The following is a 20,600-nucleotide window of genomic DNA, read 5'->3' on the forward strand; positions in this document are numbered from 1 at the left end:
TTTGATGAACATGAGAATAAAAGGAATACTGTCTATCTGTAGGATGTAGGAAACGCCAGGCCTCAAACATGGCATATTTCTGAAGAAAGGCTTGAATAAGTAGGGCACATTTAGATGGGCCTGTAGTTGTTCGTGAGGACTTGTCAAGAACTGGGGACATTTTGCAGTTGAAATCCCCCCCTAAAATCAACAAATGAGAATCTAAATTGGGTATAGCAGACAAAAAGGAAGAAATGAAACTTGTGTCATCCCAATTGGGAGCATAAACACTAGCCAAAACAAGAGGGGTAGAAAACAGTTTACCGGTTACTATGACGTATCGTCCCTTAGGATCAGCGATAACCTCAGAAGCTACAAAGGGAGTGGCTTTATCAACCAAAATGGCAGCCCCTCTTGATTTACTATGAAAGTTAGAGTGGAACACTTGACCAACCCAGTCCCTACGCATCCTAAAGTGCTCACCAGTCCTCAAGTGAGTCTCTTGTAGAAATGCAACATTTGCATTCAAACCCTTTAAGTGTGTCAACACCCTCTTACGCTTCACTGGGTTATTAACCCCTTTGGTGTTCCACGAAATGTACTTGATCGCATTGTTTCGGCCCCTCTGGGCATTCCCGTTATACAACCCTGTCATTAGAGCATAGAATGGAAAAGCAATGAGCGCCCAAAAACCCCAGAATAACTTGTCTCAGAGTAATAATGTACGGTGGTAGATGTTTGGAAAAAGTACAGAAAAAAAAACAAAAAAGACAGAATGACAACATTAGAACTGAACAATTCAACCCCTCCCCCCACCCCCTCCCCCCATCCCAGACAGTACCTCCCCAAACGAGGTACAAGCCTAAATAGAACATGTTCTCTTCGCACAGTATGTCTGTGAGAGTGCGGTCTTAAACCTAAACCCACAGTCCCGCTCTTTAAAGTCGTGTTTTGTTAGTGGATCAAACAGCAAAAAGAGATAATCATTTTTTAAATAAAAAAAATTAAAGTGAATCCCTTGTGCAGACGAAATTACAAAAGCACCACTTGTAGATGTATATAATTATATTCCCAGTCTTATAACAGGCATTTGAGAGAGAAAATAAAGAAAATAAATAGAATGTATAAAGGCTCTCAGCCGAAAACCTAATTTGAAGTAAGGAAATCGTAGTAAGACAATCAAAAATAATAATTATTATTATTATTATAATAGTTGTCTAGTTGAATGCTGAGACAGCTTACAACCAAGACCAAAAAACTACGTGTGCGCAACGTTGAACGCTTGCTGGGCATAAATGACGCTCAGAACTTTTAAAATTTAAGTGAAGACCCCAAAAAACGTGTCGCCTCGGGAAGCATTTACTGTTTACTGGGTCAATGCAAACGGATGCAGTAAGCAAATAACCAAGAATATTTTGAGTCACTGAGACACTATGTAAACAAACTGAATAGGTGAGCAAGACAGCCTAGAAAACACAGGAGTATAGTAAAACCGCAATACAATGAAATTAAAATGACTGAATGCTTGTAAGGCAAGCACACTAGATGATCAAAACATTAGATCACATCAAATAAGCCTGAATGGGTACGCCAACTCCCCAACTATACAAAATTAGCATGTTGTAGCTAAACATAATTGTACCACAGGTGGGTTACTTACTATCCTCAGTTCGCAAGCAACAGTTGCTGAACTATGAGCAAGTTCAAGACTTCTTGATGTGACGTTGAATGTGAGAGAGAGCCTCATCCGGAGACTCAAATGTGTAGTCTTTACCATCATGAGATAGCCATAAACGGGCCGGGAATCGCAGTCCGTATTTCACACCTGGATGGTCCCGAAGTAGTCGTTTGGCCTGTCCGAAAGCTGCGCGCTGCCTGGAAACAGTGGGGGAGTAGTCCTGGTAGATGGAGAAGCTCTGTCCTTGAAAGCTCAGAGTGGTATTGCGGGCTCGTCGGAGAATCTCCATCTTCTCATGGAAAAAGTGCACTCGAAGAATTATGTCACGGGGCCTCTCCCCATCCCGGGGCTTTGGGCGCAGCGACCGGTGGGCACGATCAATCAGGGGCTTTTCATCTAAGGCAAGAACATCCTTCAGCAGCCCAGAAACGAAATCCGTGGCGCGAGGCATTTCCGCTGACTCTGGGACTGATACAAGTCTCAGGTTATTGCGGCGAGAGAATCCCTCCAAACTTACACAGCTCTCCTTCACCTTTTTCAAATCCGCAGCTAGGCGTTTCACGTCAGCCTCCAGGGATGTAGTTAAGTCGGAGACATTTGTAGCGAAGGTCTCCAGTGCTGCAATCGTTGTAGTGTGCGACTCCATTGTTGTTTTGAGTGATGCGATTGCCGGCACCGTCTCGTTCCGCAGGATGGTTAGATCTGCTTTTAAAGTATCAGAAACCTCCTTTATTCGGGCCTCAATCGTAGCAACCACCTCCGTTTTCATTTCAACTATCTCAGAGCGTAGTAGTTTGATGGCCTCGAGAATGTTCACTTCAGCGCCGCCAGGCCAAGCCACCCCCCCGGGTAAAGTATCAGTCCCCGGGCCGTCAGGCTCAGGGGAGGGCGGTGATGAGAGTGTGTCTTGTAGGCCGGGTTTTCTCAAAGTCATGCTTTTGGCCTTATGTTTCGTCGACATGCTGACATTTGGAAGTAAAGTAGTCTTGGTTTTTACGGGAAGGGATCACCAAAATAATATATGAAAATAAATACGGTTCTGCTGCAAAATTCACATAAACTTTAAAAATACCACGGGAGCAAACGGAAAACACGTCAGTCGCACATGGCGTCCCTCCAATCCCCAGGGTATCACATTCTGATTGGTTGTTTACTTTTTTGATAGACAAGTTAGGGTGAGCCTAATCTCTCGTGAACAGATTCTGCGCGAAAACCAAATAATCTGTCAGGACGGGATGGAGTTGGTAGGATAACGAGCAGCAGTAGTTCTGGTGTTTGGATTTTCGTCACTGATTGTTTGGATGTATCAGGATTGGCCGAAGGCAGTGCTTAAACTTTGACTGCTTTGCACATGTGGTGAAATTAGCCCTCAACTCGGCACATAGAATGGGGCGGGGGCGGTTGTGGGTCAGGTCGGATGTGGGCAGGGTGCCTACTTTGATGAATCTAAAATCGAAAATATGTTTTGATTTTGTTTAACACTTTTTTGGTTACTATATGATTCCATACGTGTTATTTCATAGTTTTAATGTCTTCACTATTATTCTACAATGTAGAAAATAGTCAAAATAAAGAAAAACTCTTGAATGAGTAGAGCTGTGTCCAAACTTTTGACTAGTACAGTACATGTAAGAGATTAGCTAGCTAGCCACTCTAGCTAGCTAGTTAGCTGGCTAACATTATAGGTTTAGAGTCACGTCTAATAATACAAATAATTATTTTCTAATCGATTTTTGGATTCATCATTTCTGTAAATACTTTTTATGCATGTTTATGTTTCATGCATGCTTATTTTATAGTGATTCACTTTTTCAAACTTTGAAAGTGCATATAAGTATGCTCTCAATGCAGTTATGCAGTCTAATACACCTACAGTGGGATTCCAAACTTGTTTAGCATTATCTAGTCCAAATATGGCACGATTCCACAGTTTTTATCCATTAGCATCACTTTCGATGAGGAACTTTTATTTTGAAGGTGAACTGCAAATTCACTATTGTGGCTAAACGTTTTTTTAGGCAAGTCAGTTAAGAACAAATTCTTATTTACAATGACGGCCTACCAAAAGGCAAAAGGCCTCCTGCGGGGATGGGGGCCTGGGATTGTTATTGTGGTTAGCTTCTCATATGTAGGGACAAGCGGGTACCAGGGCCAGAGGACTGAAACATTGGCCAACATTCCGATAGAAATGTATTATATAGAACAAACATGCCTCTCTGATTCTAAGGAATCATGTCAGTTCTATTCATGCCATTTCTATCTGCAACTTATTCTCTTGGATTAATAAAAAAGAATCATAAGGAAAATGTTTTGTTGTTTAGCACCTTTCATACAAGCAATTGCAGCTTGAACTCGGTTACTACATTATTGTGGGAAACATCACAGATAAAGTCTGAATATAAAAAGTGGATTTATGACCTGTTTCTGTAGTCCTCTGGCAAACTGTGCTGTGGCTGTGGAACTGACCATTAGCCTCTTCCCTTTGAAGCCAGAACAAAGCACCACAAAGACAATGGTGTTTGAAGGCTGGATCACTGATCAGCGGCCATGTGCTCGTAGAGGCAGCATATGGTCAGAGACTGTGCTCTATCTCGTTATCTCTGCCTGTCAAACTTCTGACCACTGACCCTCTGTCATTCAGCTATACTGGAGTCAGGGAAAGTTTGATATAAAGTTGTCATTCATTCACAGATGGCTACTGGCCAACTTAAACAGCTTGATTTTAGGTTTCAGATGTGTTTGGATTTCAATCACATAATTCTGGAAGCGGTGTTTTTAAGGATTGTGATGGCATCCCCCTGGTAGAAAAACAATGATGTAATCATACATACACAATACTTCTCAGTTAAAGTGTTCCAGCCCCTTCTGAGAACTGTGTTTAGGCATTTTAGGTATTCAGAACAAGCAGGTTTGTTGCCACCCAGACAGTTGATTGTGAGATTTATGGCCATATTTCCAAAATGACTATAAAAACGTTGGCAACAGTCTCTGGATGACACAAATTGGATCGTTTGTCTTCCGGTAGCTTGCATATCTCTTTAACACACACACACACTCTCTCTCTCTCTCTCTCGCTCTCTCTCGCTCTCTCTCGCTCTCTCTCGCTCTCTCTCTCGCTCTCTCTCGCTCTCTCTCTCGCTCTCTCTCGCTCTCTCTCTCGCTCTCTCTCGCTCTCTCTCTCTCTCTCTCTCGCTCTTTCTCTCTCTCTCTCTCTCTCTCTCTCTCTCTCTCTCTCTCTCTCTCTCTCTCTCTCGCTCTCTCTCTCTCTCTCTCTCTCGCTCTCTCACAATATATTGTCTATTTACCCTCTGCTTGCTGAAATTATTACCACATTGATTTCAGAGGCGAAACAATGCATGTATATTGATGATCAATTTCAGATGTGATCGTCTCTATCAGTCCTCCTAAACACCTTAGTGTGCTATTGAAACATGCAGATTGTTGTTGCATTTAAATGCTGCTTGTTATTTGACTTGAGTTAATCAACCTGTGAAGTTAAGTTGTTATTACTAAGAATGTGTGTGTGTGTGTGTGTTTCCCAGGTGCTACATCACTCTTACCCAGTCCCTCCACCTGACTATGAGTGGTGCTCCAGCAGGCCCAGCAGGCACTGGCAAGACAGAGACCACCAAGGATCTGGGCCGAGCCCTTGGCATCATGGTCTATGTATTCAACTGCTCCGAGCAGATGGACTACAAGGTGGGCTCCCACTCCTTCTGCAGACAGGCTATGAATCATCTAAGTCAGGGTTGGGCAACTTTTGATGGGGGTGGGGGCCACAACAAAACAACTCATCATGAGGGCCCGCAGTTGCTCACGGGTCTGCGTACCCACATCCATACCTCCCACGTTGTGGGCAAAACATCTTAGTGGCCCCACTCTTGACAGCAGAGAACATTTAAAACACTTTTTTAGAGTTCATTTTGTGCAATTCTACACATTTTGCCACGGAGTGTAGAGCAAATGTTGCAATTTAAAGTAAGTTTGCTGCAATTCTACACATTTTTCCATGAGGCGGTGAGGAAAATGTGCTGTTTTACAGCTAATTTCCTGCAATTCTACACATCTTGCCATAGGGTGGAGAGAAATGTTTGCAGTTTTTAATATATCTGAGTGAGACTGACTAACAAAATCAATGGGTGCTTCCCGGACGATAATTCGGCCATGATAACAAGTTTGGATAGCTGGCCGCTGAACTAATTTAGCAATCTAAAAAAAGTTAGCTGACATGAGCTAATTGACTATCAGTGACTGACATAACAAGAGTAAAACGTCTGATGCACAACCACATTTTGAAATTGCACCTTGTGTAGTCTACTATTCTAACTCGCAACAGTAAGTTGAGACCCCGACTGAGTTTTTTTGGGGGGGTGGGGGCAGGGGGGGACGGGGGGGGATTAATCCGAGGGCTTTCAAAAGGGGGGCGGGCCGCCAGTTGCCCATCCCTGATCTAAGTCCTGCTTCTCCAACTCTACTCGGTGTGGATATCTGACACGGAGATGGAGGGGAGAGGGTAAAGAGAGCTCCCTGTCTCTTTCTGTCTTCTCCTCCTCTCTCTCTCTCTCGCTCTCGCTCTCGCTCTCGCTCTCGCTCTCGCTCTCGCTCTCGCTCTCTCTCTCTCTCTGTCCTTGAAGGAAGAACATAACAGTTCAACCTGATGGATGCATTTATTTTGCTGTTAAGTGGTGTCAGACGCCCTTCTCAGTGTTGCTGCTTCAACACACACACACACACACACACACACACACACACACACACACACACACACACACACACACACACTCACACTCACTGCATATAGAGTGGTCAATAGAGACGCAGGCACAATCTCTTCATACAGCTTGTTGCTGCCTGCCTAGACAGGAGAATTATTATTGCCCTTCCCACTCTACACACACACACCACACTGCATTGATGTGTCAGAGAGAAGTGCTAATATGCACCAGGAGATGCAGCGATGGTGTAAAGTCATACAACCAAGCGGCACACACAGTCAGGCTTGGTTAGTATCATGGCTCTGCCCTATAATAGAGAGAAGAGACTTGGATCCTACCTCTCTCCTGTCTAGTGAATCTCAGGAGGCTGTTTCACCTGCTCAGAAGTTTGGTTTCTGTGTCTGTGGAGAAAACTGATGGTGTGCGTTGGCATTTAACCTTTTTCATATTGGAATAGACAGACAGCAACAAAATGTCACCCGTTTAGGCAAGAAAGTTTAGGCCCTTGCTTTTGTGGTAAATCTCAAACGTCTGTTGTCATTTTTACCTTCAATTTTACTCTGTATAGAACACATCTCCCTCTCTCTTTCTCTCTCTCTCTCTGACCCCTCCTGCAGTCGTGTGGCAACATCTATAAAGGCCTGGCCCAGACAGGAGCGTGGGGCTGCTTTGATGAATTTAACAGGATCTCTGTGGAGGTGCTGTCTGTGGTCGCTGTGCAGGTAAGCATGTCCCTGGGCTAATCATACAGTGCGCTCCAAAGGTATTGGCACAGTGACCCTTTTTATTTTGTCTCTGTACTGTAAAGAGGAATATAATATGTTAATAAACACTTCCATTGCAGATAGTCCTGAATGAATCGTGAATAAGGATGAGTGAGAAGGTTACAGACACACAAATATCATACCCCCTCCAAAATGCTAACCTCCGCTTTTCTTGTAATGGTGAGAGGTTAGCATGTCTTGGGGGTATGATATTTGTGCGTCTGTAATTCCCACTCATCATTATTCACGATTCATTCAGGACTATCCATAATCGTAGTAGCATCCACATGAATGTAGATGTGTTTAGAAACATATTCTACTCTTCCTTACAATAAAAGTGACTCCTAAATTACACAATACATTATTTACCATTCATTTCTATTGGGCACAATACTTTTGGAACTCACTGTATACAGTACTAATAAGCAATGATTGCATTGAGTTAGCACAGTACACATTTATATTTTGTCATCATTGTAATGTGTATTGTTGCAAAACTCATAACTAGCCTACGGATATCGTTGCACTCACTTTGTCTAGGTGTCCTAGGCCTAGTTACATGAACTGTAACCTAAATGAATGTGTGCATTTATGTGACAAATCAGCATTTGAGGACGTGATGGATACATGTGCCCAGGGAGACAGCAATCTCACCTTGGTGAAAAAAAGACTCTTAAAACCAACAAACCTCCCAGTAGCATCATGGCTTGCAAACTGGGACACTCACTGACGATCACCTTAATTGGTAGCACCTGATGTGCTTATCAACCAGACTCAGCATTTGGACAAGGTTGCTGCTGCCCCCTGGGGGATGGAGTATGAAAGTGTATCCTGGATAGTGTGTTTGTCTATGTCCTAACACTTACCTTAACCCATATCATAACATTATGTGCAGTAGATAATGCTGATAGGGTTTCATCATCACCAGACTGGCAGTATAGCACAGCACAGCCAGTTTCTCTGCCCTCTCCCCGGCAGCTAGCTATGAAAGGAAACGTTGTCAATAAGTCAGAGTGCGAGAGAGAGAGAACTTTGAAACTGTAAAGCAGCAGAACAGAGCAATGGATGGGTGTTAGCAGGCATATTGAATAATAAATCAAGCTATGCTTCGAAAGGATGAAAGGAAGAAGACCTTGGATAAGACTGGCAGAAAACAATAAAATGGTTCTGACGGGCACTCTCCCACCCGCTCCAGTACCCTCTTCTCCTTCCTCTGCGCTTCACCCAGGTTGTGTTCATAACAGCACGCTACAGAAAACATTTTAAACTGTTTTGCAACGGAACAACAAAATTAGCGTTTCTCATTGGACAAGTCCTGGTAGTGCCTCCCTCCTTTTTTTCTCAGTCTGTTTTTCTTCTGTTCTTTGCCTAATGAATACGACCCACCCGTCTTCTCCATAAGCGAATGTCAGAGGAAGGTGTACGATAATCCATTCTGTTTAAGGGGAGAGCAGGCGCCATAACGTAGCTGCAGTTTGTGAGTGCGTACGCAGGTGGCAAGATCAATTCTCCATTAGGTAAAGGGCAGGGAAACAGAAGGCAGCACAGACACAGCTGAATGGAGACAAATGAGCTAAATTCAGCCCTTCTCTTCTCCTCAACACAACTGTCTGTTGGTGAAATTGTCTGCAAAATACCAGACTGGATGATGAATAATGACTAATGGGTGTATAATTATGAGAGTGCTGTTTCATATACACAGAGTCAACGCAGCATTTTCTAAACTAATCTATTTTACCAAACCCTGTAGTCGAGATCTTGGGTTCAGCTAAGGACACGGAAAAGTTCATCTCATTCTTACTGTACACATCCTAGACACACACACAGATGTAGGATATGTGAAATGATGAGGATGAACTAGGGTTGCCGTTTCATCATTTCAGTAACGCTAGCTTATAGCAAATATCATTGCCTTGGCTATTTTTTAGAGTGTGAATACCATTCCATTTTGTGTTTGTTGGTGATTGAATACGAGTGGTAGTATCTTACAAGATCACCTACCTACGGGGACATCCGCAGAACCCTTTTGGAACCGTTTTTTCTAAACTCAGCAAAAAAAGAAGCGTCCTCTCACTGTCAGCTGCGTTTATTTTCAGTAAACTTAACATGTGTAAATATTTGTATGAACATAACAAGATTCAACAACTGAGACATAAACTGAACAAGTTCCACAGACATGTGACTAACAGAAATGAAATAATGTGTCCCTGAACAAAGGGGGGGTCAAAATCAAAAGTGGTGTGGCCACCAGCTGCATTAAGAACTGCAGTGCATCTCCTCATGGACTGCACCAGATTTACCAGTTCTTGCTGTTGGATGTTACCCCACTCTTCCACGAAGGCACCTGCAAGTTCCCGGACATTTCTGGGGGTAATGGCCCTAGCCCTCACCCTCCAATCCAACAGGTCCCAGACGTGCTCAATGGGATTGAGATCCAGTCTCTTCACTGGCCATGGCAGAACACTGACATTCCTGTCTTGCAGGAAATCACGCACAGAACGAGCAGTATGGCTTGTGGCATTGTCATGCTGCAGGATCATGTCAGGATGAGCCTGCAGGAGGGTACCACATGTAGGAGGAGGATGTCTTCCCTGTAACGCACAGCATTGAGATTGCCTGCAATGACAACAAGCTCAGTCCGATGATGCTGTGACACACCGCCCCAGACCCTCCACCTCCAAATCGATCCCGCTCCAGAGTACAGGCCTCGGTGTAATGGTCATTCCTTTGACGATAAACGCGAATCTGACGATCACCCCTGGTGAGACAAAACCGCGACTCGTCAGTGAAGAGCACTTTTTGCCATTCCTGTCTGGTCCAGCGATGGTGGGTTTGTGCCCATAGGCGACGTTGTTGCCAGTGATGTCTGGTGAGGACCTGCCTTACAACAGGCCAACAAGCTCTCAGTCCAGCCTCTTTCAGCCTATTGCGGACAGTCGGAGCACTGATCGAGGGATTGTGCGTTCCTGGTGTAACTCTGGCAGTTGTTATTGTCATCCTGTACCTGTCCCGCAGGTGTGATGTTTGTGTGTACCAATCCTGTGCAGGTGTTGTTACATGTGGTCTGCCACTGCGAGGACGATCGGCTGTCCATCCTGTCTCCCTGTAGCGCTGTCTTAGGCATCTCACAGTACAGACATGGCAATTTATTGCCCTGGCTACATTTGTAGTCCTCATGCCTCCTTGCAGCATGCCTATGGCACGTTCAAGCAGATGAGCAGGGACCCTGGGCATCTTTCTTTTGCTGTTTTTCAGAGTCAGTTGAAAGGCCTCTTTAGTGTCCTAAGTTTTCATAACTGTGACCTTAATTGCCTACCGTCTGTAAGCTGTTAGTGTTTTAATGACCGTTCCACAGGTGCATGTTCATTTAATTGTTTATGGTTCATTGAACAAGCATGGGTAACAGTGTTTAAACCCTTTACAATGAAGATCTGTGAAGTTATTTGGATTTTTACGAATTATCTTTGATAGACAGGGTCCTGAAAAAGGGAGGTTTCTTTTTTTGCTGAGTTTAGTTCCTGACTGTCTTATATCTCTATATATCTCTGTATATCTATATATCTGTCTTGTCCAGGTGAAGAGCATCCAGGACGCCATCCGAGACAAGAAGCAGAGGTTTAACTTCATGGGCGAGGAGGTGAATCTTTTCCCTTCTGTAGGTATCTTCATCACTATGAACCCAGGCTACGCTGGCAGGACCGAACTACCTGAGAATCTCAAGGCCCTGTTTAGGTAACACGGAACACGCACAAAAGTGTTTCCTTGTTTTTAAAATGCTATAATGTCATTTTTTAAACAATGAAATGATGAGACTGATGGAAAAACAAAGATGAGTTACCCCTTCAAGGCATTCAACGTGGGATGTTTATGATAATGTTGACGGAAGAAAAGCTGACAAACGACAATGAATATATTTCAGTCCCACAGTTACACGTATTACTCTTGGTGAACTGAATGTCCCCGACGGGATTTGTACCAGGGTTGACTGGAAGCCACATGACTGTGTCAGCCCTCTGAACTAATTCTTACTCTCTTCCTTCTCTCTTTCCCTCTCTACCTCCCTCCCTCTCTGTAGGCCTTGTGCCATGGTAGTACCAGACTTTGAATTGATCTGTGAGATCATGTTGGTGGCTGAAGGTTTCCTCGATGCCAGAGTCCTGGCAAGGAAGTTCATCACCCTCTACACACTCTGCAAAGAGCTGCTTTCCAAACAGGTACAGTATGCTTCAGATCCCTGATCTTATGCACTAGCTCCATTATAGCCTGGTCCCTTGTCTGTTTGTGCTGGCTTGCCAACTCACATGGTCATTGTGGCAAGACAATGACCATACAGTAGGAGTTGGCAAGACAGCACAAACAGATCTGGGACTAGGCTAGGCTAGCTCCATTATGTCCATATTGATTATTACACAAAAATGGCTCGATATAGAGAAGAACTACAGCTCCATACAGAATCTGATATTCCAGATCTGAAACACTGCCATACAGGAAGTGGATGAACATTACATTTGATACTCTGCATGGCCTGTATGTGGTGCGTGGCAATGAGTGTTACAGAACATGTATTTGACACTCAGCATAGAGTAGGGCTGTTGCGGTGACTGTATTACCTCCACACCTGCAGTCATGAGTCATGACCGCAGTAAAATTCGATGTGGCCGTTGAGTCATGGTAATCTCCTGTTATGCACTCTGGACATGCATTAGTAGTACGATCATCAGGTAGCTAATGGCCTGGTACTCGGGGCTCTATTTAAGCAATAAGGCATGAGGGGGTTTGGTATATGGCCAATATACCACGGCTAAGGTATGTTATTTTGCATGACGCAACGGGGAGTGCCTGGATACAGCCCTTAGCTATGGTATATTAGCCATATACCACAAACCCCCGAGGTGCCTCATTGCTATTTTAAACTGGTTATCAATGTAATTGGAGCAGCACAAATACATGTTTTGTCATACCCGTGGTATACGGCTGTCAGCCAATCAGCATTCAGGGCTCGAACCACCCAGTATATAATATGAAATAACTTGCTTTGTGCAAACTTGTGTGTAACAAAGATATATGTATAGGTTAACGTGTTAGAATATCTTGTTTGGGCCTCCCGAGTGGCACAGTGGTCTAAGGCACTGCATCACAGTGCTAGAGGCATCATACAGACCCTGGTTCGTTCCCAGGCTGTGTCGCAACCGGCCATGGCCGGGAGACCCATTAGGCGATGCACAATTGGCCCAGCGTCGTTTCGGGTAGGGGACAGTTTGGCCGGCCTGGATGTCCTTGTTCCATTGCGCTCTAGCGACTCCTTGTGGCGGGCTGGGCGCATGCACACTTTACGGTGTTTCCTCCGACACATTGGTGGAGGCTTCCGGGTTAAACGAGCGGTGTGTCAAGAAGCAGCGCGGCTTGGCAGCGTCGTGTTTCGGAGGATCGCAGGGTCGTGTTTCGGAGTCCGTACGAGAGTTGCAGCAATGGGACAAGATTGTAACTACCAATTGGATATCACGAAAAAGGGGTAAAAAGTACAAAAAATATGTTTAGAATATGTTTGACCATTTGTCCTTGTCTTACTTTCAAAATATGTTCAGCTGAAACCAGAAAAAAAGGACACAATCATGTTTGGCATTTCAAAACAAAGACTATCTGTCTAGTAAACAAGCACTTTCGGAAACTTTTGGTACAACCATTTCTATCCCTTCCATTACATTTCTATCCCTTCCATTACACATCTTTGTCATTCTTGAAAAAGGAAAATGCGCCTTAAATATTAATGTTCCGTCTCTCCCTGGTCTCCAGGACCACTATGACTGGGGGTTGAGGGCCATCAAGTCTGTCCTGGTGGTGGCTGGCTCCCTGAAGCGGGGTGACCCAGATCGGCCCGAGGACCAGGTCCTCATGCGGGCTCTGAGAGACTTTAACATCCCTAAGATCGTGACGGATGACATGCCAGTGTTCATGGGGCTTATCGGAGACCTGTTCCCTGCTCTGGACGTCCCCAGGAAGAGAGACCTGGAGTTTGAGAAGCATGTCAAGCAGTCTGTGCTGGACCTCAAATTACAGGCTGAGGATAACTTTGTACTGAAGGTGAGTTGTAATTACCGGTTGACCAGGGTTGGCTGTTTCAGTCTTTAGAGAGTGTTGGTTAAAAGTTATGTTTTCATGTTGATAAATTACTTAATGAATGAAACAATTCATATAACAAGTGACCCAGGCCTAAAATCATCCACAAATACATGGAAAGACACCGTTTTTTGACGGTAGATGATAGCCCTATAAGAACACAGCCCATAATACTGTAATGTCCCTGACCTTCAATAACACTGCCAGGGAAAAGAAACCACACTTCAATCTTGGCAATTAACAATAAAACAACATATTCAGCTGTTGCGTTCCTCTGCTACTAGTTCCCTTTCCTCCAAAAGCCATGTACCTAGTGTTGCACTGTACTGTATCAGTGGTAAGTACACATTAGTGTCAGAGCAGTCTGGGTTGTGGATGAATTGGCCAAATATGCCCAACCCAAACCCTCCGGTTATACTGTAATAACGTCCCAGGTGGAAAGGTCCACCGTCCTTATTCTAGCCATTATGCTGTGTTCACACACACACACACACGCACACACATACAATGTCAGAGACAGAGGAAAGCGGGGCCAGGGGAAATGAGTGCAATCTGCAGCAGGTCAAACCGGCATGGTAGCAACGTAATGACACTCCATCACACCGCTGTACCGCAAGAGCAGCTCATAACCCTGCCACTGTCACAGACACCACACATGGATATAAACAGGGAGGGAACAGGCTGATGAAACAACGGCAGGTCAATAATGATCAATTTGTATCGTCTGAACCTTACTCTCCGTCTTTGTCGGACACCCTATTCCCTGAAGCCATGTTAAACTATATTATAGTGCACTACTTTTGGCCACATTCTGTTGGTCAGTAATATTAGAGTGAAAGGAGGAAGTCCAGAGGGGAATGGGTTTATTTGACTTTAGTGTTAGCCTCTCATAATGTTAGCCTGTTGTAGTGTTAGCCTCTCACAATGTTAGCCTGTTGTAGTGTTAGCCTCTCATAATGTTAGCCTGTTGTAGTGTTAGCCTGTTGTACTGTTAGCCTCTCATATTGTTAGCCTGTTGTAGTGTTGGCCTGTTGTAGTGTTAGCCTCTCACAATGTTAGCCTGTTGTACTGTTAGCCTCTCATAATGTTAGCTTGTTGTAGTGTTCGCCTGTTGTACTGTTAGCCTCTCATATTGTTAGCCTGTTGTAGTGTTAGCCTGTTGTAGTGTTAGCCTCTCACAATGTTAGCCTGTTGTACTGTTAGCCGCTCATAATGTTAGCCTGTTGTAGTGTTAGCCTGTTGTAGTGTTAGCCTTTCACAATGTTAGCCTGTTGTACTGTTAGCCTCTCATAATGTTAGCCTGTTGTGGTGTTAGCCACTTGTAGCGCTAGCATTAGCCCCTGTCAGCTGCCCACACATCAAATCTAATATCAATGTGGGTCTTTCGGATGCTAACACTATGCTGAGGGTGAATAGCTTGAGTCAATTGCATTGATTGAGAATTCCATCGGGGAGTTTCACTGTGAAAGGAAATATGATTTTCTCTCGCTCGTTTTCTTACCGTTACAGAGCTATTCAAGTTGTTAATATTTTGTGTACCAAAGTGTTGCTGATATTAATGAGGTGAATTTGATACTTTAGAGGTAGCATAATGTGTTCTTTCCACACTGTTTGCATTAAGCAGTAAATACTGCTCTTTCACTTTCACTGAGCTGTAACGTGAGTGACACACTGTATGGTACTGATCTACTCTGCAGCATTGCAGTGTACCATTCTGTATAGCAATACCATACTATTTGTCTCTCCCTTTCTCTCTCTGGCTCTCGCTCTCTCCTTCCTTCCCCCAGGTGGTACAGTTGGAAGAGTTGCTGGCGGTGCGCCATTCTGTGTTTGTGGTGGGTAACGCAGGCACAGGGAAGAGCCAGGTGATGAGGTCTCTCCAACGGACCTACCAGAACATGAAGCGGAGGCCCGTGTGGGCGGACCTCAACCCCAAAGCTGTGACCAATGATGAGCTGTTTGGCATCATCAACCCTGCAACCAGGGAGTGGAGGGATGGTGAGGGGAGGACATGATGATGCCGGTCATGATGGTGATGGTGATGATGATTGTCATGATGGTGATGATGATATGGCCAACATATAGACCTTTGATACATGTCTGTTTTCCAGGTCTGTTCTCTAACATCATGCGTGAGCTGGCTAACCTCAGCCACACTGGGCCTAAATGGATCGTACTGGATGGAGACATAGACCCCATGTGGATTGAGTCTCTCAACACTGTCATGGACGACAACAAGGTGTGTGTCTGTCTCCCTGTCTGTGTTTCTCTGTCCGTCTGTGTAATAACTCTCTGTACCTTTCCCTGCATTAGGTGTTAACCCTGGCGAGTAATGAACGTATTCCTCTCAACCCGACCATGAGGCTGGTGTTTGAGATCAGTCACCTCCGGACTGCTACTCCTGCTACTGTATCTAGAGCTGGTATGCTAGTCATTCGCCTCCTCCATTACCTCTCCTCCTCCTCTCCTTATCCTATCCCTGTCCCCCTGCTCTCCTCTTCATTTGTTGTTATCCTAGACCATATATTTCCCAGTTAGACCACATTTTACATGTATTTGTACGTACTGTGTAGTTACCTGTTTACATGTGACTACAGAGTAACAAGCTCTGCTTGTCCCTCCAGGCATTCTGTATATCAACCCGGCAGATCTGGGCTGGAACCCACCTGTATCCAGCTGGATTGACAGGAGGGAGGTCCAATCGGAGAAGGCCAACTTGACCATCCTGTTTGACAAGTACCTCCCCTCATGTCTGGACACCCTCAGGTCCAGGTAACACATCAGTTGTCAGTATGGAATGGTTCATAGTGATCTAGATGGTTGCTCTGGACTGAGGGGAGAGAGACTGTAGACATGGAAGAGGGTGAGAGGGAGTAAGAAAGGTTAGAGAGAGAAGACAGAGAGGGCAAGTGACAGAGAACAATAGGCCTAAATAGTGTCAGACATAAAACAATAGATATAAATGTATTTCACTGATGGTCTTACCCCTATGTCTATAATGTGTGTGTGGTCAGGTTTAAGAAGATCATCCCAGTCCCAGAGCAGAGTATGGTCCAGATGCTGTGCCATCTGTTGGAGTGTCTGTTAACCCCAGAACACACCCCTCCAGACTGCCCTAAGGAACTCTACGAACTCTACTTTGTCTTCGGTGCTGTCTGGGCCTTCGGAGGTGCCATGTTCCAGGACCAGGTAGGATGGTTGAATGATTCCTATGATTGTGGTTGGTCCTCTGTAGCTCAGTGGGGCTTGTAACACCAGGATAGTGGGCTAGATTCCTAGGACCACCCGTACTTAAAATGTAAGTTGCTTTGGATAAAAGTGTCTCCTAAATGGCATATATTATTATTAAGTATTTTTGTGAGACATTCCTACGTAGTGGATAAGTGCTTTCCCTCAGAGTCAAAGAATAAAGTAGATTGCTTCAGAAAAAGTGGTGTACTTTTATCACGGGTGCAAACGCTTTAGTAAATCGTCATCTAATTTGCTCTCCAACTCCCCTCAAAGCTTCAGATGATGAGAATTGCTTCACATATATTTCAGTAAAGTATGGTGGTTTTCAATGCGAGGACTCCGTACTGTATTGCAGCTTCATCTTCAAAACTAAGTGTATTCCACTCACAGTCCTAAACACTACACCCGGCTGAATTTTTAACCAGCGGCGAACAAAGTGACGAGCGGTTGCTAAGCAACCCAGACAGCTCCGTACAGTAACCATGTCCATCTAAGTTATGGGATAAAACAGTCTCTCCTAGCATACCAATGTACTCCACTTTATTTCCTTATCTACACTGCATTTATATGCTAAGTGGGTTTATTGACTGCAGAGCAGGGCCTGAACACAGTAGACAGCCTGGAGAGAGGGAAAGGAGAGAGGAGAGAGAGGAAATAACAGCTCAGGGATTTTTATTTTTTACTGATGGATACCCACTGGCCACAGACGTCATTTCAACATCAAATTTGGATATGCATTAAGGTTGAGTTGTTAACTAACGTGAATTCAACGTGAAATCAACAAAAAAAGTCATTGGATTTTGTCACGATCGTCTTGCTGTGAGAGATTGGACCAAGGCGCAGCGTGTGCAAAATACATCTTCTATTTATTAGAAGAGAGAAAAGAAACACGAAACGAACAACTATACACAAACTAACAAAATAACAAACTGACGACCGTGAAGCTATATAAACAAAATGGTGCTGACACTGACCATTACACACTGACATAGACAATTACCCACAAACAGCTAAAGCCTATGGCTGCCTTAAATATGGCTCCCAATCAGAGACAACAATAACCAGCTGTCTGATTGAGAACCAATTCAGGCAACCATAGACTTTCCTAGACACCTACACTGAACACTAACCCATCTACTCTATTTAACCCCCTAAACCATACAACACCCTAGACAATACAAAAACACACACACTTCCCCATGTCACACCCTGACCTAACTAAAATAATAATGAAAACAAAGATAACTAAGGCCAGGGTGTGACAGATTTAGGTTAAAATTTCCCTTACGTTGATGACTTTTTGAAAATCCAATCACTTTTCCACGTTGAAACAACGTCATCACATTTAATTTTCTTGTTGAAATGACGTGGAAACAATGTTAACTCCACCAGTTTCCACCAGTGGGTAGTTGTTCCACCAGTGGGTAGTTGGATAGGAGTGTCTTTGTTTCATTTGATTGTTTTTTAATGCTTCCTCTCCCAGAAGTATCTCAAGAGATTGACCCAATGTTTGTCTCTCCCTGTGTGTGTGTGTGTGTGTGTGTGTGTGTGTGTGTGTGTGTGTGTGTGTGTGTGTGTGTGTGTGTGTGTGTGTGTGTGTGTGTGTGTGTGTGTGTGTGTGTGTGTGTGTGTGTGTGTGTGTGTGTGTGTGTGTGTAGTTGGTGGACTACCGTGTGGAGTTTAGTAAGTGGTGGGTGACAGAGTTTAAGACCATCAAGTTCCCCTCCCAGGGGACTGTGTTTGACTACTACATTGACCCCGACACCAAGAAGTTTGAACCCTGGTCCAAGATGGTGCCCAGGTTCGAGATGGATGCTGATATTCCTCTACAGGTACGGTAAAGTCTTGTGTTATTGGTGTCACTTCTATAGTGACATTAAATCATGCATTAGCTGCTTCAAAGCAGTAGTCATCGACGGTCTACAGTAAAATATCTTCTAATTACATATTCTTTACAATTTAGTCTTTTACCAGATGCTCTTCTCCAGAGCAATTTCCAATAAGTGAACATCGGTGGCATAAATATTGCACAACATCCGGCTTGAAGGACCACAATAAGTAATGGTTTAGGTTGTAATTGGAGTTGAGTAATCTGATCCTAGATCTGTGGGGAAACACCAACCTGTAGAGTATCTACAGTCTATCTGAACTCTGTCCCCTATCTCCCCTCTCCCAAGGCATGTCTGGTCCACACCACAGAGACTATCCGCGTCCGTTACTTCATGGACCGCCTCTTGGAACGCCGCCGGCCCGTCATGCTGGTCGGGAATGCCGGTACTGGGAAGTCTGTTCTGGTCGGAGACAAACTGGGATCACTGGACCAGGAGAAATACATGATCAAAAACGTCCCCTTCAATTATTACACCACATCTGCCATGCTACAGGGTAGGGAATGGTCTGCTACTACTAGTGTACAACTGCAAATAAATATAATGTAGCCTAGCTGGTTCTCTCCTTTCCCTCTTTCTACACTCATCCTCCATCCATCTCTTTCTACACTCATCCTCTATTAATCTTTCTACACTCATCCTCCATTCATCTTTCTACACTCATCCTCCATTCATCTTTCTACACTCATCCTCATCCATCTTTCTACACTCATCCTCCATCCATCTCTTTCTACACTCATCCTCATCCATCTTTCTACACTCATCCTCCATCCATCTCTTTCTACACTCATCCTCCATCCATCTCTTTCTGCACTCATCCTCCATCCATCTCTTTCTGCACTCATCCTCCATCCATCTCTTTCTGCACTCATCCTCCATCCATCTCTTTATGCACTCATCCTCCATCCATCTCTTTCTGCACTCATCCTCCATCCATCTCTTTCTACACTCATCCTCCATCCATCTCTTTCTACACTCATCCTCCATCCATCTCTTTCTACACACATCCTCCATCCATCTCTTTCTGCACGCATCCTCCATTCACCTCTTTTTACATTCCCATCCCTCTCTCTTTCCACTCTCATCCTCTCCTTCTTCCCTCTCTCCTGTGCAGCGGTGTTGGAGAAGCCCCTGGAGAAGAAGGCAGGCCGTAACTATGGTCCTCCAGGCAGCAGGAGGCTGGTCTACTTCATAGACGATATGAACATGCCAGAGGTGGACGCCTACGGCACCGTGCAGCCACACACACTCATACGCCAACACCTGGACTACAACCACTGGTGAGAGGACGTGCACACACAGACCCTGCAGTCACACACACTCATACGCCAATGTAACAGTGCTCTTCTTGCGTTGTGTACAACCATCGACACAGACTCCAACTTTTAGCACCAATCATGGAGATTTATTCTGATAGAAACAGCACAAAATTGCACATAATGCAATGCACGGCTCACCATCCAACAATGCACTCACGCACTGTACAAAATATATGAAACCCCCCCCCACCAGACACAGTAAGTTGCTAGCTAGCATTAGCTGGAATTCTCTACAAAAAAATGCACAACAAATATGCACAGAAAACGTGGCATCTTATGTGTGATGTTCTAATAATATTTACAAACAAATTGATATAAATTGTACTTTAAAATCATCACTTGGGAGTATAAAAATCACTTTTCAACCAACAACTTAGCGCTGGTTTGGTGCTTGTTCACTGGGACGATTCTAATTTAAACATCCTCCTTTGTAAGCAAGCCACGCAAACCAGCCAATAAGATGCCATGTTGAGTAGGTGAGGACAAGACAAAACTAAAAACAAAAGCCCATTGTCTTAACAATAAAGTGGCAAGGTGAATCACCAATATAACCCTGTTACACCAACACCTGGATTGTGAGGCACAGCTGAGTGAGCATAATAATTTGCTTTTTTTAATTTTGCTGAACTGATGGTCTGCATCTGATGGTCAGTCTGAGGGGATGGAGAGTGCAGTGGTGAGGCTGCCTCTCACCCGACTCACCATCCCTCTCTCCCTCCCTCCACTGAGAAAAGTGGACAGTCTTCAAGCTGATAGAGAAAATCAAGTCGCAGTGCATTATTTCTGCCTCATGCACCAATTAATGTTGTTAATTTGATGTCCAGATAAAGTGAAATATTACTTGATATAAAAAGAGACAAGCCGCTAATAATAACAACGCAAGCTTATCGAAACACTTTACTGTAGTC

General features: G+C 44.3%; 1 protein-coding gene across 1 annotated transcript in view; it reads left to right on the top strand.

The window, feature by feature from the left end:
* Positions 1–20,600, top strand: part of dnah9 (dynein, axonemal, heavy chain 9) — a 140,123-nt gene that overhangs the window by 30,663 nt on the left and 88,860 nt on the right. Inside the window, exons 32-44 of the mRNA XM_038974915.1 lie at positions 5,200–5,356; positions 6,990–7,094; positions 10,711–10,868; positions 11,212–11,350; positions 12,930–13,217; positions 15,041–15,251; positions 15,365–15,492; positions 15,567–15,675; positions 15,878–16,025; positions 16,268–16,442; positions 18,143–18,316; positions 18,662–18,869; positions 19,488–19,653. Coding sequence (XP_038830843.1) covers positions 5,200–5,356; positions 6,990–7,094; positions 10,711–10,868; positions 11,212–11,350; positions 12,930–13,217; positions 15,041–15,251; positions 15,365–15,492; positions 15,567–15,675; positions 15,878–16,025; positions 16,268–16,442; positions 18,143–18,316; positions 18,662–18,869; positions 19,488–19,653 — 2,166 coding nt within the window. The remainder of the gene's footprint in view (positions 1–5,199; positions 5,357–6,989; positions 7,095–10,710; positions 10,869–11,211; positions 11,351–12,929; positions 13,218–15,040; positions 15,252–15,364; positions 15,493–15,566; positions 15,676–15,877; positions 16,026–16,267; positions 16,443–18,142; positions 18,317–18,661; positions 18,870–19,487; positions 19,654–20,600) is intronic.

The sequence above is a fragment of the Salvelinus namaycush genome, chromosome 35, assembly GCF_016432855.1.
Source record: "Salvelinus namaycush isolate Seneca chromosome 35, SaNama_1.0, whole genome shotgun sequence".
NCBI classification, from domain to species: domain Eukaryota; kingdom Metazoa; phylum Chordata; class Actinopteri; order Salmoniformes; family Salmonidae; genus Salvelinus; species Salvelinus namaycush.